The sequence below is a fragment of the Engraulis encrasicolus genome, chromosome 15, assembly GCF_034702125.1.
Source record: "Engraulis encrasicolus isolate BLACKSEA-1 chromosome 15, IST_EnEncr_1.0, whole genome shotgun sequence".
In the NCBI taxonomy this organism is placed as follows: domain Eukaryota; kingdom Metazoa; phylum Chordata; class Actinopteri; order Clupeiformes; family Engraulidae; genus Engraulis; species Engraulis encrasicolus.
The window spans coordinates 5,695,752-5,712,763 of NC_085871.1; the positions used below are offsets into that span (position 1 = coordinate 5,695,752).

Here is a 17,012-nt window from a genome sequence, read left to right on the forward strand (position 1 = left end):
CACAGTATCTTACACATGTTTTGGTTATTTAGTCCTGTGGGTTACACTGGTGTGTGCTGAGGATGTCATGGTAATTGATTTATTTAGACAAAATGTCTTTTTAAATACATATTTTATAAGCTGTGACCCCTATGCATGCCCTTATGAACTTATGAGCACATATTATAACCCTACTAATTGTATTATGTGTGTCACTTGCAAAGTATTTTACTGCCACACATGTAAATATTAACTAACAAAAAAAAGTTTTAAAACATATATATTTTTATTTAGACATACCACAGTTACTACTGTTTTGATGTTTTTACAAATAAAGTGCAACCATGTTGGACTATGTGAAGTGATACAGTACAGTTTAGTACACTGGCCTTTGAAAAATGCCTCAGCACCCCTGCCTTCATGCCTTCAACACTACCCCTCCCACCACACACACACACACACACACACACACACACACACACACACACACACACACACACACACACACACACACCGACAGGGGAGAACAAACAGTTGTCCCAGGGAGAGTGCCCCCCGAATTTGGTCCATATGTATTGAGCACTTTCGGGTGAATTTGCCCAGCTCATTTTTCCATAAATTGCACTGTGTAATATGTGTAGTTATATATATAGCCCATTCACAAATATTACCTTTTTTCAAATTCTAAGTATTCATTATGAAAATTGCCCTTTTCATACATGAAAAAGGGAATCTCCTCCATTGTCTGCCATTTTGAAGTAGACGTTTTTAGCTGCAAAACGTACTGTACTTTGGTTATAATGTAAATATTGGTTTATTATTTTGTAAATATTCTGGTCACCATCCTACACAGTGCACATTTAAGTCAGAAGCATTGATTTTCAATGCCTACACACTATTTGGTTTATTTAAGTGATTTTTGTCCTACAAAGTACCCAAAACATATTTCTATGGACATATTGACCCTTCCAACCAATGTTCCCCATGTTGGAATTATCTTGAAAAGTGGTCTCATTTGTCTGTGCACCATGTCTGTTTCAAACCTTATGTTAATGACCTAGCCTATATTGTGGGGTGTCATCATACGGGGACGTCTGCCGGGGGTCCCCCACCACTGAAAATCTCTGGCAGTGGTCATTTCTCTATCAGGGTACAATATGAAAAATTTACAAGAGTGGTAACCTCACCAGCTGATCTAGCCCATTTGTTACCCCCCAGTTAATGTCTGGCAAGCCCCGCCCACCATCAAAAATGCCTGGCAGTAGCCATTCCTCAATCAGGGGACTGTGGCAAACAATTTGCAACAGGTGGTAACCTCACCAGCTGATCTAGCCTATTTTTTGGGTGCCACTTTTACCCCCCTCCTTGCCACACCAACCAGAGGGAACCCGGCAGACCTGCTGTTCCTCTATCTGGGGACCATACCAGACATCATAGTACACACACACATTGGTAACCTTCCCAACTAGGCTGATCCCTGTGGTCTCCTGGTCGAAAAACTCCAGCCATTCACTTGACATCTGTTTTAAGTCAGCAGCAGCTCGCTCATTTATTATTACTATGCATATTCTTACCTTCAACAGAGTAAATGATGTTATTTCCTGACAATTAGGCATAATCATTATGCTGCAGGCTTATCTGATATTAGGCTACAGGTACACACCACATGGTATATTAAGATGCTGGCCATCTCTCAATGTTCTAGTGTTCGCCCATCAAAATGTGTCAGCCTAATTAGTCACGCCCAGTGATTGGATACTACGCAGAGTTCACCAAAGAGTATCCAATCACTGGGCGTAACTGATTAGGCAGACACACTTCGAAGGGTGCACACTAGAACATTGAGAAATGGCTGAAGTCTAAATACAAACAATAATGACACAAACAAGAATAATCATTGCTGTCGATGAGTTTATTTATTCATGAGTTTGTTTATTTATTCATTATTATAATTCATTTCAGGAGAGGTTTTGTCAGTGTAAGTGTTGGCAGGTCAGGGGAATGTGTGAAGTAAGGACATCTATAAACACTGCAACAGCAGGCTTACTGTACTGGGAAAGGTCTTTTCATGGTTAAAATCTACATTTATTAAACTTTATATCAATGTCATAAATGTTTTATGGTCATGAAAATTGTTTGCGCTGTCTTTACCATAACCGAATGTCACTCAATCATGATGATACAGTCATAAAATGTTTATGACATTGACATAATGTTAATGACATGCCATGCATCACAATACTGTTATGATACTGTTGTTATATACAGCCGCGGCAAATACTGAGACCACTTCGAAATGTTTTTCTGACTTTGCTATGGATTGGTATGTGTAAAAACAAACATTGTAAAACAAACATTGTTGTTTCATTCTATAAACTACCGCAACATTTCCTCCGAATTTCGAAAGAAAATATTGTCATTTAGATCATTTATTTCTAGACAATCTCAAATGGTCAAAATAGCACATAAGATGCAATGTTTCCACAAGTTGATATTAACTTAAAAACAACATAATAGTAATGTATTAAATTGGGAAGAGTTCAGAATTCAATATTTGGTGGAATAGGCCTGATTTGTAGTCACAGCTTTCATGCATTTTGGTATGAGCTCCATTAGTCTTTCACTCCATTAGTCTTTCACATTGTTCTTGGATGACTTTATTCCAGGCCTGGTGCAAGAATTCAAGTTGCTGAGCTTGGGTTGATGGCTTATGACCATCCAGCTTCCTCTTGATCACATTCCAGAGGTTTTCAAGGGGGTTTGGGCCTGGAGTTTGGGCTGACCATGTCAGGGTATTGATCTTGTGGTCCTCCATCCACAGCTTGATTGGCAAACTGAGTGGCTGGAGCATTGTCCTTCTCTACAAAAACGAACTGTCTTCAGCGTTAAGGGGCATTGTCAGAACATAAGGAATTATGTTTAGGCCCAAGGTAACTTTGTATGTGAGTTCAGAGACGCGTCGTTTGAAACGATGAATCTGACCGATTTCACCCTTGCTGAAGCATCCTCAGATAATCACCTCTTCTCTGCCAAATTTCATAGCAGGTGCAAGATACTGTGGTTCATGGACCTCTCCAGGTCTCTAGCTAACCATTAGATGACCAGGTGTTGGATTAGATGTGAAATTTGGCCAAGGATTGGTGATGATCTGAGGGTGCTTCAGCAAGGCTGAAATCGGTCAGATTCATCTTTGCAAACGGTGCGTCTCTGAACCCACATGCAAAGTTACCTTGGGCCAAAACTTGTTTCTGAATGATCTGCCAAGGCTCCCGAATGCTGAGGACTGTTTTTTTTAGCGAAGGACAATGCTCCAGCTACTCAGCTTGGCCAATCAAGGTGTAGATGGAGGACCACCAGATCAAAACCCTGACATGGTCAGCCCAAACTTCAGGTCCGATTCCTCTTGAAAACCTGGAATGTGATCAAGAGGAAGCTGGATAATCACAAGCCATCAAATCAAGCTCAGCAACTTCAATTCTTGCACCAGGCCTGGAATAAAGTCATCCAACGATGTAACTGGAGTAATGGAACGCATATCAAAACGCATGAAAGCTGGGACTACAAATCAGGCTTATTCCACCAAATATTGATTTCTGAACTCTTCCTAAGTTAATACATTACTACTGTATTGTTTTAAAGTTAATATAATCTTGTTTTCTTTGCCTTTTTTGAGATTTGGAAACGTTGCATCTTGTGTGTTATTTTTACTATTTTGAGATTTTCTGCAAATAAATGATCTAAATGACAATATTTTCTTTCGAAATTCGGAGGAAATGTTGTCGGTAGTTTATAGAATGAAATAACAATGTTTGTTTTACTCAAACACATATCAATCCATAGCAAAATCAGAAAAAAACTGAAAATTTCGAGGTGGTCAATACTTTGTATTTGCCGCGGCTGTATTGGACGCTGGCGTCAAGTGTAGTGTTATGAGAACTTCTTTGGTCTTATAAGTCATTTATTTTAACACTCGTCTTAATGTTAACTTATTACATCAAGGTTTTTAGACTGTCAGCAATCTCTAGTTGTAAAAAAAATAAAAAAATAAAAGATATTTTTATTTTCCTAACTTTGACAATGTCTACCTAAAAATATAATACTTGTGGTGTTCGGGTCATTTTTGACCTGGATATGAAAAAAACTGGTTATAAAGCAGTCATTAACCCTTTAAAACACGCCGTTATAAAATTGTTGTTACCAGAGTAGCAATGACCAAGTCATAGTGCATAACTAAAAGCCCTGTGTTATGGATGAACATGCATTGGTCTGCGTCTGATTATTTATGATCAATTATTTAGTCTAAGGTTCCTTAAAGGATAACTTCTGCCAATTTAAATATACTGGTGTATTGCTCACGCTACCCTTGACTTGTCATTACTCGGTCATGCTGCATTTTTCGACTCAGCCCTTTTCGGAGATCTGAGCTATTCTAATGGGGGCAGACTTTGTTTACATTAAAAACTTTCTTAACATAGACCTACTCCAAATATTATCCCAAAAGGTATCGCTGTTTTCTAGGCTAGTTGTCTGCTGATGTTGCATAACCTTTTGGATGTTATTGGGAATAAATCAACATGTTTTTTTTTTTTTTTTTAAATGTAAACAAACGCCTGCCCCCATTACAATGACCAGAATCTCGGAAGAAAAAAAAAAATGTCATGTACTGACAAGTCCAGGGTAGTGTGAGCATTACAACTGCATGTCGAAATTGGCAGAAGTTACCCTTTAATATTTATTGTTCCTTTTATCACCCGGTGAACAGACAGAACGTCTTCTGATTGGCTGAGCAGGTGTCCATTATTCCCCGAGAACAGGACACCTATTGGCGTGCGTGCATCTAAGATGCTTATTTTTCTAACTTTCTGGAGAACTGCCATTACAAATTTTAAACAGCAGGTTGCTATGGCCAAGACCCAGTCCTTAGTTCCATCGCATTTGGTTGGCAAGTCAAAAGCCAGTCGTTAATTCTATCGCATTTGGTTGTCTAGTCAAAACGCAGTCGTTAGTTCTATCAGATTTAGTTTTCAAGTCGCCCCAATGTTCTATCCACTTCCTTACACGCCTCTGATAGAGGCGCGTCTCACTAGATTAGGAACTGGTGCCCATACCAACAAACCAAGCCCAGTGGTTGATCTGCTTTCTCACAAAGCCTTAGATCAACATATTAATAAATTAATACTTAAATGCTGCCAACCGTGTGATAAGCGGAATAACGGCCTTAGAGGTGTCCCGATATCAAGGGAAAATGGACTTGGCGAGCCCTGTGACGTCGGGTGTTAGAACGCTCCACCTCATCCATTATTTCCCTTGAAATCGGGACACCTCGTCGGCTGTTATTCCTTACATAGTAGAGTAGTACTATGGCAATTAACCTTTCAATGACTATCACAGCGTGCCTCAGATGGTATGTCGTACTCGTGTATTATGTAAGGAATAACGAGTGACGAGGTGTCCTGATATCAAGGGAAATAATGGAGCGTTCGAACTGCCCGAAGCGTTCTTCGTGCGCAGCCAAAGGGCTGTTCGCTTTGCCAAGTCCATTTCCCCTTGATATCGGGACACCTCGAAGACCGTTATTCCGCTTATCACCCGGTTGCCAGCATTTAACGGACTACTTCAGACAATTTCAAAATGCTGTTGTATTGCTCACACTACCCTTGACTTGTCAGTACCCGGTGATGCCACATATGACCTATTCTAATGGGGACAGTGTTTGTTTACATTTTTTTTTTATTAACATAGACCTACTCCAAATATTTTCCCAAAAGGTACCGCTGTTTGCTCGTTGTCTGCTGATGTTGCATAACCTTTTGGATGTTTTTGGGAATAAATGAAAATGTTTTTTTGAAATGCAAATAAACCACTGCCCCCATTACAATGACCAGGATCTTGGAAAAGGCTGAAGAAGGGGGGGGGAGGGGGGGGGGGGGGGGGGGGGGAGAGGGGGGGGGGGGGGGGGGGGGGGGGGGAAAAAAACCCTCAGGTACTGACAAGTCCAGGGTAGTGTAAGCATTACAACTGCATGTTGACATTGACTGAAGTTATCCTTTAAGTACTCATTTATTAACATGTCGATCTAAGAGGCTTCATGAGAAAGTAGATTAACAACTGCGCTTGGTTCGTTGCTATGGGCACCATTTCCTAATTTAGTGAGACGCGCCTCTATCGGAAGCGTGTAAGGACACCCATAGAACATTGGGGCGACTTGACAACCAAATAAGATAGAACCAACAACTGGGATTTTGACTTGACAACCAAATGCGATGGAACTAACGACTGGGTCTTGACCATAGCAACCGCCGGTTTAGAGTTAGTAACGGCAGTTCCCCAGAAAGTTATAGAAAGAGGCAGATTAGACACACTCATGCCTGCATGACATCATAGGTGTACTGTTCTCGGGGAATAATGGACACCTGCTCAGCCAATCAGAAGACGTTCCGTCAGATCACCGGGTGATAAGGGGCTACATAAATGCTCTGCAGTTCTAAGTAATGTGAGTCAGGTCATCTACTAATCGTGATTTATTGGGGATGGGGAATCATATTTTTCCTATATTTCCTGTAGGCTAATTTTGTATGCCTAAAATAAAACATTAACTTATTAATATTAATCCTAATTATAGCAGAGCATCCAGACCTGGTAATAAGGGTCTTCAGCTTCCTGATTTTACCAAAGATTCTCTAAGTTCTAACTTAGTTCATAATAGGCTGTGTCTGATTTTACAACTTAGGTATGTGGTTGAGTAAAATTAATATTTGTTTGGGGCATTCTATAAACTACTGACAACATGTGGCAAAGAAAACTAGATGATATTCACTTTATGTTTAAAGCAACAAAATAGTAATATTTTAACTAAGGAAGAGTTCAGAAATCAATACTTGGTGGAATAGCCCTGATTTTTGACAGTCCACAGCACTCTACAGCACACAGTGCTCACTGCACACAATGAAATTGCATTTATGCCTCAACCGTGCAAGGGGCAACCCCATACGGTGCCCAAGGGAGCAGTGCAGTGTGACGGTACCATGCTGAGAGTAACTCAGTCATGGAGGGGGTTTGGGGAGAGCATTGATGCAAGTTCGACGCCTCAATGGCTTATCCATGAAAAGCCTGATTTTTAGTCACAGCTTTCATGTGTTTTGGCGTGGTCTCCACCAGCCTTTCACATTGTTCTTGGGTCACTTGATTTCACTCCTGGGGCAAGAGTTCAAGTTTGTCAGCTGTGTTTGATGGTTTGTGACACTCAATCCTCCTCTCCATCACATTCCAGAGATTTCAGTGGGATTCAGGCCTGGAGATTGCATGGTCATGACAGGATTTTGATCTGGTGGTCCTCCATCAACACTTTCATTGCCCGACCTGTGTAGCTTGAAGCATTTTCCTGATGACAAAACAGGCATCAGAGTAGGGGGACATTGTCAGAGTAGAGAGAAGCAAGTTTTCTTCGAAAATAACTGCATGTGTCTTTAGATAACTGCATGTGGCTTTGCAAAGGTGAATCTGACTGAGCCACCCTCAGACCATCAACAATTCTCTGCCAAATTTCACAGACTTGGGTGCAAATAAATGTGTTTTTTACACCTCAGGTCTCAATCTGATCATTAGACCACCTGGAGTTGGATTGGATGTGGAATTTGGCCAAAGACTTAAGCTGATCTGAGGCTGGAATTGGGCAGATCCTTCTTTGCAAAGGACACATGACTGAAGCTACATACAGCGTTATCTTTGAAGAAAACCTGCTTCCTTCTGTTCTGACAATGTGCCCCAATTCTGATGCCTGTTTTCAGGAAAATGCTTCAAGCTACACAGGTCAGGCAATTAAAGTGTTATTGGAGGACCACCAGATCAAAACCCTGTCATGACCATGCAATCTCCAGGGCAGGGCCCCACTGAAAACCTCTGGAATGTGATGAAGTGGAGTATAAATGGTCATAATCCAGCAATCAAAGATGATCAACTTGCAACAGGAGTGGAATAAAGTCAACCAAGAACAATGTGAAAGACTGGTGGAGAGCATGCCAGAACACATGAGTGCACACACACCTTCTATCTCTCCCTCTCCTTTGATCTGCTGTCTCAACTGATGAGAGACATAAGGTCTATTTCATTAGGTTTGGGTGCGCTGTGAAAAGATAATGTGAAGCTTTGGCTTGTCATGGTTTTGGCCAGCTACTTTCAATAGCCTACTCCACGATGCAAATGTGCACGTCGGTAGGCTACACGCTCTCAAACGCGGATGACACCTGTATATGTTCATTATATAGGCTATGAAATATCCTAAGTGGCCACAAGAGGTCCGTTGTGGTGCATAGCCTAGCCTGCTCTCGCACCGAGGCCCGCTACCACACAGGTTTCTGAGACAGACCCACACGCGAGTGACACTGATCACAGCAGTCCTTTTCACCACCTTGTAAAATCTTAATGTCGCTTGAAATTAGTTGTGAAATGATTTAACGGTTATTTTTGCAGTTAGTCAAACAGTCCCTCCGCAACCCCCAGTATATCATTCGCAAGTCCGAGCTCAGTTTGAGAACAAACAGATTTGTTCAATTTTCTCCGCTGTGGATTTTCGCTTTTTGGTGTGCACAGAGTAATTAGAATACATGAGTTTGTATTTGCAAATTTCGCTGCGAATATTCGCACATATATTCCGCGCCGTTGTGGACAGTCCTTCAGGGAAAAGCGATGACAGCATGACCTCAAGTTGAAATATGTTGGCATAAAAGCCTTAAGATTTGATAACGCCTTTCAGATAAGAAAAATTACCTTGTCTTCCTGTGCAAGTAGGTTTAGATTTGATGTTTTGAAATTATGTCATGATCACCTCTAGACTATTCTTATTTAGGATTATAATTATTACTATCATTACTATTTGTGTGTGTGTGTGTGTGTGTGTGTGTGTGTGTGTGTGTGTGTGTGTGTGTGTGTGTGTGCCTGTGTGTGTGTGTGTGTGTGTGTGAGAGAGAGAGAGAGTGTGTGCTCATCTAGTCTAATTAGTGTGTGTGTGTGTGTGTGTGTGTGTGTGTGTGTGTGTGTGTGTGTGTGTGTGTGTGTGTGTGTGTGTGTGTGTGTGTGTGTGTGTGTTTGCTTGGGATCTGACAAACATGCCAGAGCATGCCTTGAGAAGGAGCAGGAGCAGGAGAGCAGGAGACTGTGGAGCAGGAGCAGGAGAGCAGGAGACTGTGGAGCAGCAGCAGGAGACTGTGGAGCAGCAGCAGCAGGAGAGCAGGAGACTGTGGAAGAGCAGGAGACACTGGAGACTGTGGAGCAGCAGCAGGAGCAGGAGACTGTGGAGCAGGAGGAGCAGGAGACTGGAGCAGCAGCAGGAGAGCAGGAGACTGTGGAGCAGCAGCAGGAGACTGTGGAGCAGCAGCAGGAGAGCAGGAGACTCTGGAGACTGTGGAGCAGGAGCAGGAGCAGGAGACTGTGGAGCAGCAGCAGGAGAGCAGGAGACTGTGGAGCAGCAGGAGCAGGAGACTGTGGAGCAGCAGCAGGAGAGCAGGAGACTGTGGAGCAGCAGCAGCAGCAGCAGGAGAGCAGGAGACACTGGAGCAGCAGGAGGAGAGCAGGAGACTGGAGCAGCAGCAGGAGCGCAGGAGACTGTGGAGGAGCAGCAGGAGACTGGAGCAGCAGCAGGAGCGCAGGAGACTGTGGAGGAGCAGCAGGAGACTGTGGAGCAGCAGGAGAGCAGGAGACTGTGGAGCAGCAGCAGGAGACTGGAGCAGCAGCAGGAGCAGGAGACTGGAGCAGCAGCAGGAGAGCAGCAGCAGGAGAGCAGGGGATTGTGGAGCAGCAGCAGGAGACTGTGGAGCAGCAGCAGGAGAGCAGGGGATTGTGGAGCAGCAGCAGGAGAGCAGGAGAGCAGGAGACTGTGGAGCAGCAGCAGGAGAGCAGGAGAGCAGGAGACTGTGGAGCAGCAGCAGGAGAGCAGGAGACTGTGGAGCAGCAGGAGAGCAGGAGACTGTGGAGCAGCAGCAGGAAATTGTGGAGCAGCAGCAGGAGAGCAGGAGACTGTGGAGCAGCAGCAGGAGCAGGAAACTGTGGAGCAGCCGCAGTATGGCAGCAGACTGTGGAGCAGGAGCAGGAGAGCTGGAGACACTGGAGCAGCAGGAGACTGTGGAGCAGCAGCAGGAGACTGTGGAGCAGCAGCAGGAGAGCAGCAGGAGAGCAGCAGACTGTGGAGCAACAGCAGCAGCAGCAGCAGCAGGAGAGCAGGAGACTGTGGAGCAGGAGGAGCAGGAGACTGGAGCAGCAGGAGGAGAGCAGGAGACTGTGGAGGAGCAGCAGGAGAGCAGGAGAGCAGGAGACTGTGGAGGAGCAGGAGACACAGGAGACTGTGGAGCAGCAGCAGGAGCAGGAGACTGTGGAGCAGCAGCAGACTGTGGAGCAGCAGCAGGAGACTGTGGAGCAGCAGCAGGAGAGCAGGAGACTGTGGAGCAGCAGCAGGCGAGCAGGAGAGCAGGAGACTGTGGAGCAGCAGCAGGAGACTGGAGCAGCAGCAGGAGACTGGAGCAACAGGAGAGCAGGAAACTGTGGAGCAGCAGCAGGAGAGCAGGAGAGCAGGAGGCTATGGAGCAGCAGGAGCAGGAGACTGTGGAGGAGCAGCAGGAGGAGAGCAGGAGACTGTGGAGGAGCAGCAGGAGAGCAGGAGAGCAGGAGACTGTGGAGGAGCAGGAGCAGGAAACTGTGGAGGAGCAGCAGGAGAGCAGGGGATTGTGGAGCAGCAGCAGGAGACTGTGGAGCAGCAGCAGGAGACTGTGGAGCAGCAGCAGGAGAGCAGGAGACTGTGGAGCAGCAGCAGACTGTGGAGCAGCAGCAGGAGCAGGAGACACTGGAGCAGGAGACTCGAGCAACAGGAGAGCAGGAGACTGTGGAGCAGCAGCAGGAGAGCAGGAGACTGTGGAGCAGCAGCAGGAGAGCAGGAGAGCAGGAGACTGTGGAGCAGCAGCAGGAGAGCAGGAGACTGTGGAGCAGCAGCAGGAGACACTGCAGACTGTGGAGCAGCAGCAGGAGCAGGAGACTGTGGAGGAGCAGCAAGAGAGCAGGAGAGCAGGAGACTGTGGAGCAGCAGCAGGAGAGCAGGGGATTGTGGAGCAGCAGCAGGAGAGCAGGAGACTGTGGAGCAGCAGCAGGAGACTGTGGAGCAGCAGCAGGAGACTGTGGAGCAGCAGCAGCAGGAGAGCAGGAGACTGTGGAGCAGCAGCAGACTGTGGAGCAGCAGGAGACTGTGGAGGAGCAGCAGGAGACTGTGGAGCAGGAGGAGAGCAGGAGACTGTGGAGCAGCAGCAGGAGGGCACCAGACTGTGGAGCGGGAGCAGGAGAGCAAGAGACACTGGAGCAGCAGGAGCAGGAGACTGGAGCAGCAGCAGGAGACTGTGGAGCAGCAGCAGGAGACTGTGGAGCAGCAGCAGGAGAGCAGGAGACTGTGGAGCAGCAGCAGGAGAGTAGAAGAGTCTGTAGCAGGAGCAGGAGCAGGAGGTGCAGGAGGAGGTACAGGAGCAGGAGAGCCTTGAGTTGGAAAGGGAGCTGGAATTCCTGGTGGCAGGGAGGGAGTCACAGAGCTTGGAGTCAGGAAATGAGCTGGTGCAGGTGAACCTGAAGTTGGGAAGGTAGCCAGCTCAGCAGAGTCTAGAGTCACAGTCAGAGCGGGAACCGGAGCAGCAGTATGGTCGGGTAGTGAGCAGGAGGAGAGCCTGGATTGAGGTAGGGAGCTGGAGTAGGCGAGTCTGGAGGCAGTGAGGTCAGGGAGGGAGTAGAAGCAGAAGCAGAAGCAGGAGACAGAGCAGTCGAGCCCACTGTGTGTGTGTGTGTGTGTGTGTGTGTGTGTGTGTGTGTGTGTGTGTGTGTGTGTGTGTGTGTGTGTGTGTGTGTGTGTGTGTGTGTGTGTGTGTGTGTGTGTGCACGTGCGCACGATTCAGTCATCGGGGGATCTGACACAGCATGCCAGAGTCTCCCACATCCTCTGCAGGCCTTTTCTGACCCTGGTCTTGATGGTCAACCTTCCCTCTGCCGGACAAGGAGAGCCAGGAGCAGGAGCAACAGCAGGAGCAGGAGAGCCTCCAGCTGGGGAGGGAGCAGCAGAGCTTGGAGCCGGTGCAGGTGGGGAGGGAGCAGCAGAGCTTGGAGCCGGTGCAGGTGGGGAGGGAGCAGCAGAGCTTGGAGCCGGTGCAGGTGGGGAGGGAGCAGCAGAGCTTGGAGCCGGTGCAGGTGCAGGTGGGGAGGGAGTTGCAGAGCTTGGAGTCAGGAAATGAGCCGGTGCAGGTGAACCTGGAGTTGCGACGGGAGCCAGTGCAGCAGAGTCCAGAGTCACAGTCAGAGCGGTAACCGGAGCAGCAGGGCCTGGAGTCAAGAAGACAGCTGGTACAGGAGAGGAGAGAGCAGGGACTGCAGAGCCTGGGGGAGGTGTGGAGAACCCAGGAGGAGGCTTCACTTCTTTCAGGAGATCAGCTAGCTGTGCAGCTGAGGAGGGAGCCAGACATGGAACAGGAGCAGGAGAGGTTGTAGGTGATGAAGTCAACTCAGGAGGTGGCTGTGAGGCTGGAGGAGAAAGGGCTGTGGACACAGACACTGGGGAGCATCCAGGAGCATGCAGTACGATCGGGATGGTAGCAGGAGAGCCTGGCCTGAGGTAGACAGCCGGAGCAGGCGAGTCTGTAGGCAGTGAGGTCAGGAAGGGAGCAGGAGCAGACGTAGAAGCAGGAGCCAGAGCAGTAGAGTCTAGAGTCCAGAAGGGTGGCAGAGAAGCAGAACTAGGAGGGGGGAAGGGAGCCAGAGAGGCTGGGGGCAGAGCAGCAGACCCTGGAGTTGACAAGGGAGCCTGAGCAGGTGAGCCTGGGGGAGGTGTGGAAAACCCTGGTGGTGGCCTCACTTCCCTTGGTGGTGGATGAGGGTAGTGTAAGGTAGGAGGAGTTGGTGCACGTGGGCCCTCAAATGGAGGAGGAAGACCAGGGGCCAAGGGAGGGAGGGAGAACCCGGGAGGAGGCGGTGGTGGTGTAGGGAAGGGAGCAGGAGAGTAGGCAACAAACCCAGCAATGAGTCCAGACACAAGCTGGCTGACGTATCTGGACACCATCCTGGTCTTGTCGGCCAGGGCGTCCAGGAGAGATTCCGCTCCGGGGTGTAACGCCAGTAGACCTTGGCAGGTGAAGTCGACCACCACAGACATCTCTCCAGCACTGAGCCAGCGGGTGACCTTCTTCCGCTCCTTCGTCACCTTCACCCCATGTTGGGCCAGCTGGTTGGCGATCAGGTCGAGCAGTGGCCAGCTGCTGGGATCAAAGAGGAACACAGCGTCCTTTTCTGTTCTCAGCTGGGTCAGCACGAGAGACACCACAATGCAGATCATCTCAGATGAAACCACGTGCTTCTCCCCAGCCACACTCCCACCAGCACTGGCTGCCATGATCGTGGGTGGATAGGCCTCCCAGAAAAGCCTCCCAACTTTTCTGGTGACCACATCCACAGCAGCAGACACCAGCCTCTCGTCACCTTGCGCCAGCAGCTCTCCCAGCTGAAAGGCACGTGGCACAATCTTCCTCAGCTGGCGCAATGCCGACTGGGCCATCCGCACTGTCGCTGGATGGGACCACATGGCGTGCGTGATGATTCTAGGGAGGATGCAAGACAAGTTGCGCAGCACCGCCTGGATGATGTTGATGGCCAGGTGCGGCAGCTCGACAGCGTCAGGGAGGCTGGGGTCATGCATCATCGCCAGCAGATGGCAGACCATGTCCGTCAGAACCTCCGCACGGGAGGAGACACGGGTGCATGGCCGGTCCTGGAGGTCCAGCTCGATGTCACGGAGAACTCTCCGAAGAGTGGGCATCTGCAGGTGACCCATGGAGTCCCTCTCTGGGACACCCAGTGCACTGCCAGATGCAGAAGAGGCGCACGAAAGGCCTGTGATGGCGCTGGCCAACACCTCACTCCTGACCTCGTGCAGCATCGTCTGCATCCTCAGGTGGGCATTGATGTCCCAGATCTGAAACATCACAAGTAATCTTCATGTTAATAATGTAGAACCTACTCAGTAAGTCACAGCATGGCAGCGAACTAATGATTAACCCTTTGAGGAGTGCCATTGTGTATACTACAAGAATTTGAGTGAAATGCTATTCTCACTAAACATTCAGTAAGACTTTTAACACAGGTCTGTGAGAGCTGTAGAATGTTTGAGCAAAACTGTTGCGCTACAAGGAAAACACACAATACACGCCTCAAAGGGTTAAAGCAATATAATGTTCATCATCAACCTGCAGGCTGGAAGCGGAATTGCCTCTCATAGAGAACAACAGAGACTGAGCCATGAGTCCGCATCTCTGAAATTGCTTACTGTGCCTGTGCCGGTGCCTTTAACATATTTACAATGCAAGACAGTTTGTTTGTTTGTGTACTAAAAAAATAATTAAGAGGTACTTTAATATCTGTTTGGACATTGTAATTAGTCTTACCAGGTAGAGAGGATCGTTGCCGTCCCTAAATGCAGGAAACCTAAACAATAATCATGAGTAAAAAAGAGACATGTCATTTAACAAGTAAAGATTATAGATGGTAAATACTATAGTATTATTATTCACACATTCAAATTGAACACCTACAGTGTTTGTCTTACTCCCCAAGTGTTGAGTCAACACTGCAAAATGTTCTGTATGAATTTTGAAACCATGATGGGTTACGTACGACCGCATGATGCTCTCCCTCTCGTGCATGAGAAATCTCTCGGTGACATCCTCCATGGTCACTACATTGTTGATGGAGCCCTGGGCCTTCAGCTCCACAAAGAGTCTGAGGAGAACCTTCTACAAGACACAAGCAGAAGGCCTGTCATTCAAAATACACTGCCACTCTTTAGATGGTTGGTGTATTATTGGTCACATACATCCAACAGCAACAGCACGTATTTATATAGCACAATATCACAACTATACAGTTGACTCAAAATGTATTTCAAACACACAGATTCCCACATTCACACAATAGCTCTTCTTGAGGCTGCCGAACGGACGAGTCACTTTTGTGACGTAAATAGTTAAGCGTTGGACCTGCAGGAATTGTGCTAGGTTAGGAAGGATACATACCTTCATGGGGTGCACATTCAGGATAGCCTATATTGTCAATATTGTGTTGTATATATCAGTATTAAGTCAGAGCTAAGTGATGAAAAAGATCTGGTATGGTTGAAACATTTGTTTTGTTACCAAGTTATAGCCAAAAAGTTAATAAAGGGGTTTTCCCCCTCCTCTTTGATTACTATTTGTTTCCTGGATAAAAACTTTTTACTGAATTAGACTGACCCCTTTCATCCAAGAGCACCCGACACTTTTGTGTAGATACAGCGACCCAGAGCCGTAGATAGAACAGAGTTACATTATTCTTTGATCTCTGGTCATGTGGTTTTACATTAGCCTCTGAGGTTCCAGCTATACCCCTCTCTGACATACCGTTTGTGTCAGCATGGCTGGGTTACATGCACTAATTCTAAAAATGTGGAAGTTACCATTTTAGGGAAAATAATTACACAGTCCGTTGAAATGTTGTGCTTTGAAATGTGCAAAAAAAAACACTTTCTTTGATCAAGTCCCAATGATACTCTATGGAAACAAACACTTCATCAGGGACATTGTGAAAGCTGTGCAAAAAACTGAATGGGATCACGACATCTGCCATATTTGACCATATATGGTTAGTGTAACATTTTAAGCCGCCTTCTTGGCCAGGTCTCCCTGGAAGAAGAGTTGATCTAACTCAATGGGACTTCCTGGTTAAATAAAGGATAAATAAATAAAAAATAGTTTCACTGCCATTTTTTGTCGGCAGAAGTTCCGCGGGACCCTATGGCAATGCGGTAACTCAAGCTACGGCTCTACTGAGACCTTTTGAGCTACAAATGCATCTTCAGTAAAACATCCAAATTATGAGTTGATTTAAACATTGTGAGTAGGGCCTATGTGTACATAGGAGTCTTACCTTCTCATTGTAGGACATGGCGTCTAGGCAGAAGACTGTCCCCTGCATACCACACAGGTGGTAGGGCAGACACTGTAAGAAAAACAAAAAACATTTCATCCTCTGTTCAGACCATTGCACTTCTCTGGTTTGCTGATGGTTATTGGTATATGTACGGCTGTTTAGATAACACAGAGCAAAAGTGTTATTGAGCTCTGATATCAAGGTAGGCCTATACTGTATGAGGAAAATACATCAACAGGTGCATCCTAGTGGGTTAGACTGGGAAAGTGATTCATTTTATTTGACAATGAAGTTAAAAAGTGCCTATCTACAAACACGAGCTTACCTTTTTGATTAAAATTAATTTAAAACTAATTTATATAGCAGCCTATCACAGCTAACTTGACTCAAAGTTCTTTACACACACACACACACACACACACACACACACACACACACACACACACACACATGAAGAACTCTAACACTAAGTTTAAATGAATTAAATTTTAAAACATGACACCTCCATAATTGTAGGTAGGCCTACAATTCAGATATTGAACTGTAGGCTAATAGTCTCAACCAAGAAGGAAATGTTTAGGCCTAGGCTAGGGCCTAGCCTAGCCTACTCATATTTCCAGTTTGTTTGACTTCGACTTGAATGAAAGCTGAATAATGGACTAGGCCTAGCTCAGAGGTGTAGGTTTAGCTTGGAAAATGGTGGGGACATTGCCATGGCAAATTGTCTGGGTATGCTGTTTTTACATTATATTTGTGAAAAAATGGTAGTGACAAGCTAGGTTTATCTCAAAAGTGGTATGGATATGTCCCCACCGTCCACACCTAAAATTACACCCATGGCCTAGCTTAATAAATAAATAAATAGGCTAAACGCATTAATTACTAAATAAATAATTGAATAAATACCTCTAATTCGTCCTCCATTTCCCCAGTGAAGGACAAAAAGAAGCCTGTTCTCGTAAAAGTCGTATGCGAAAGGATTTTCTCTGCCGTTCGTGAAAATGTCCCGGTAAAAGTGTGGTTTCTAGTTCAACATTCTAGTTCAATGTTTCAAATATATACGT

General features: G+C 46.3%; 1 protein-coding gene across 1 annotated transcript; it reads right to left on the reverse strand.

Annotated features, from left to right (window-relative positions):
* Positions 1-11,893: 11,893 nt before the first annotated feature.
* Positions 11,894-16,934, reverse strand: LOC134464797 (uncharacterized). Its single transcript, XM_063218142.1, has 5 exons — positions 16,855-16,934; positions 15,946-16,017; positions 14,659-14,777; positions 14,430-14,469; positions 11,894-13,960 (listed from the first exon to the last, which is right to left on the reverse strand). Exons 1-5 carry the CDS (start codon positions 16,870-16,872, stop codon positions 11,894-11,896), a joined length of 2,316 nt encoding a protein of 771 aa, XP_063074212.1. The 5' UTR covers positions 16,873-16,934.
* Between the last annotated feature and the right edge of the window lie 78 nt (positions 16,935-17,012).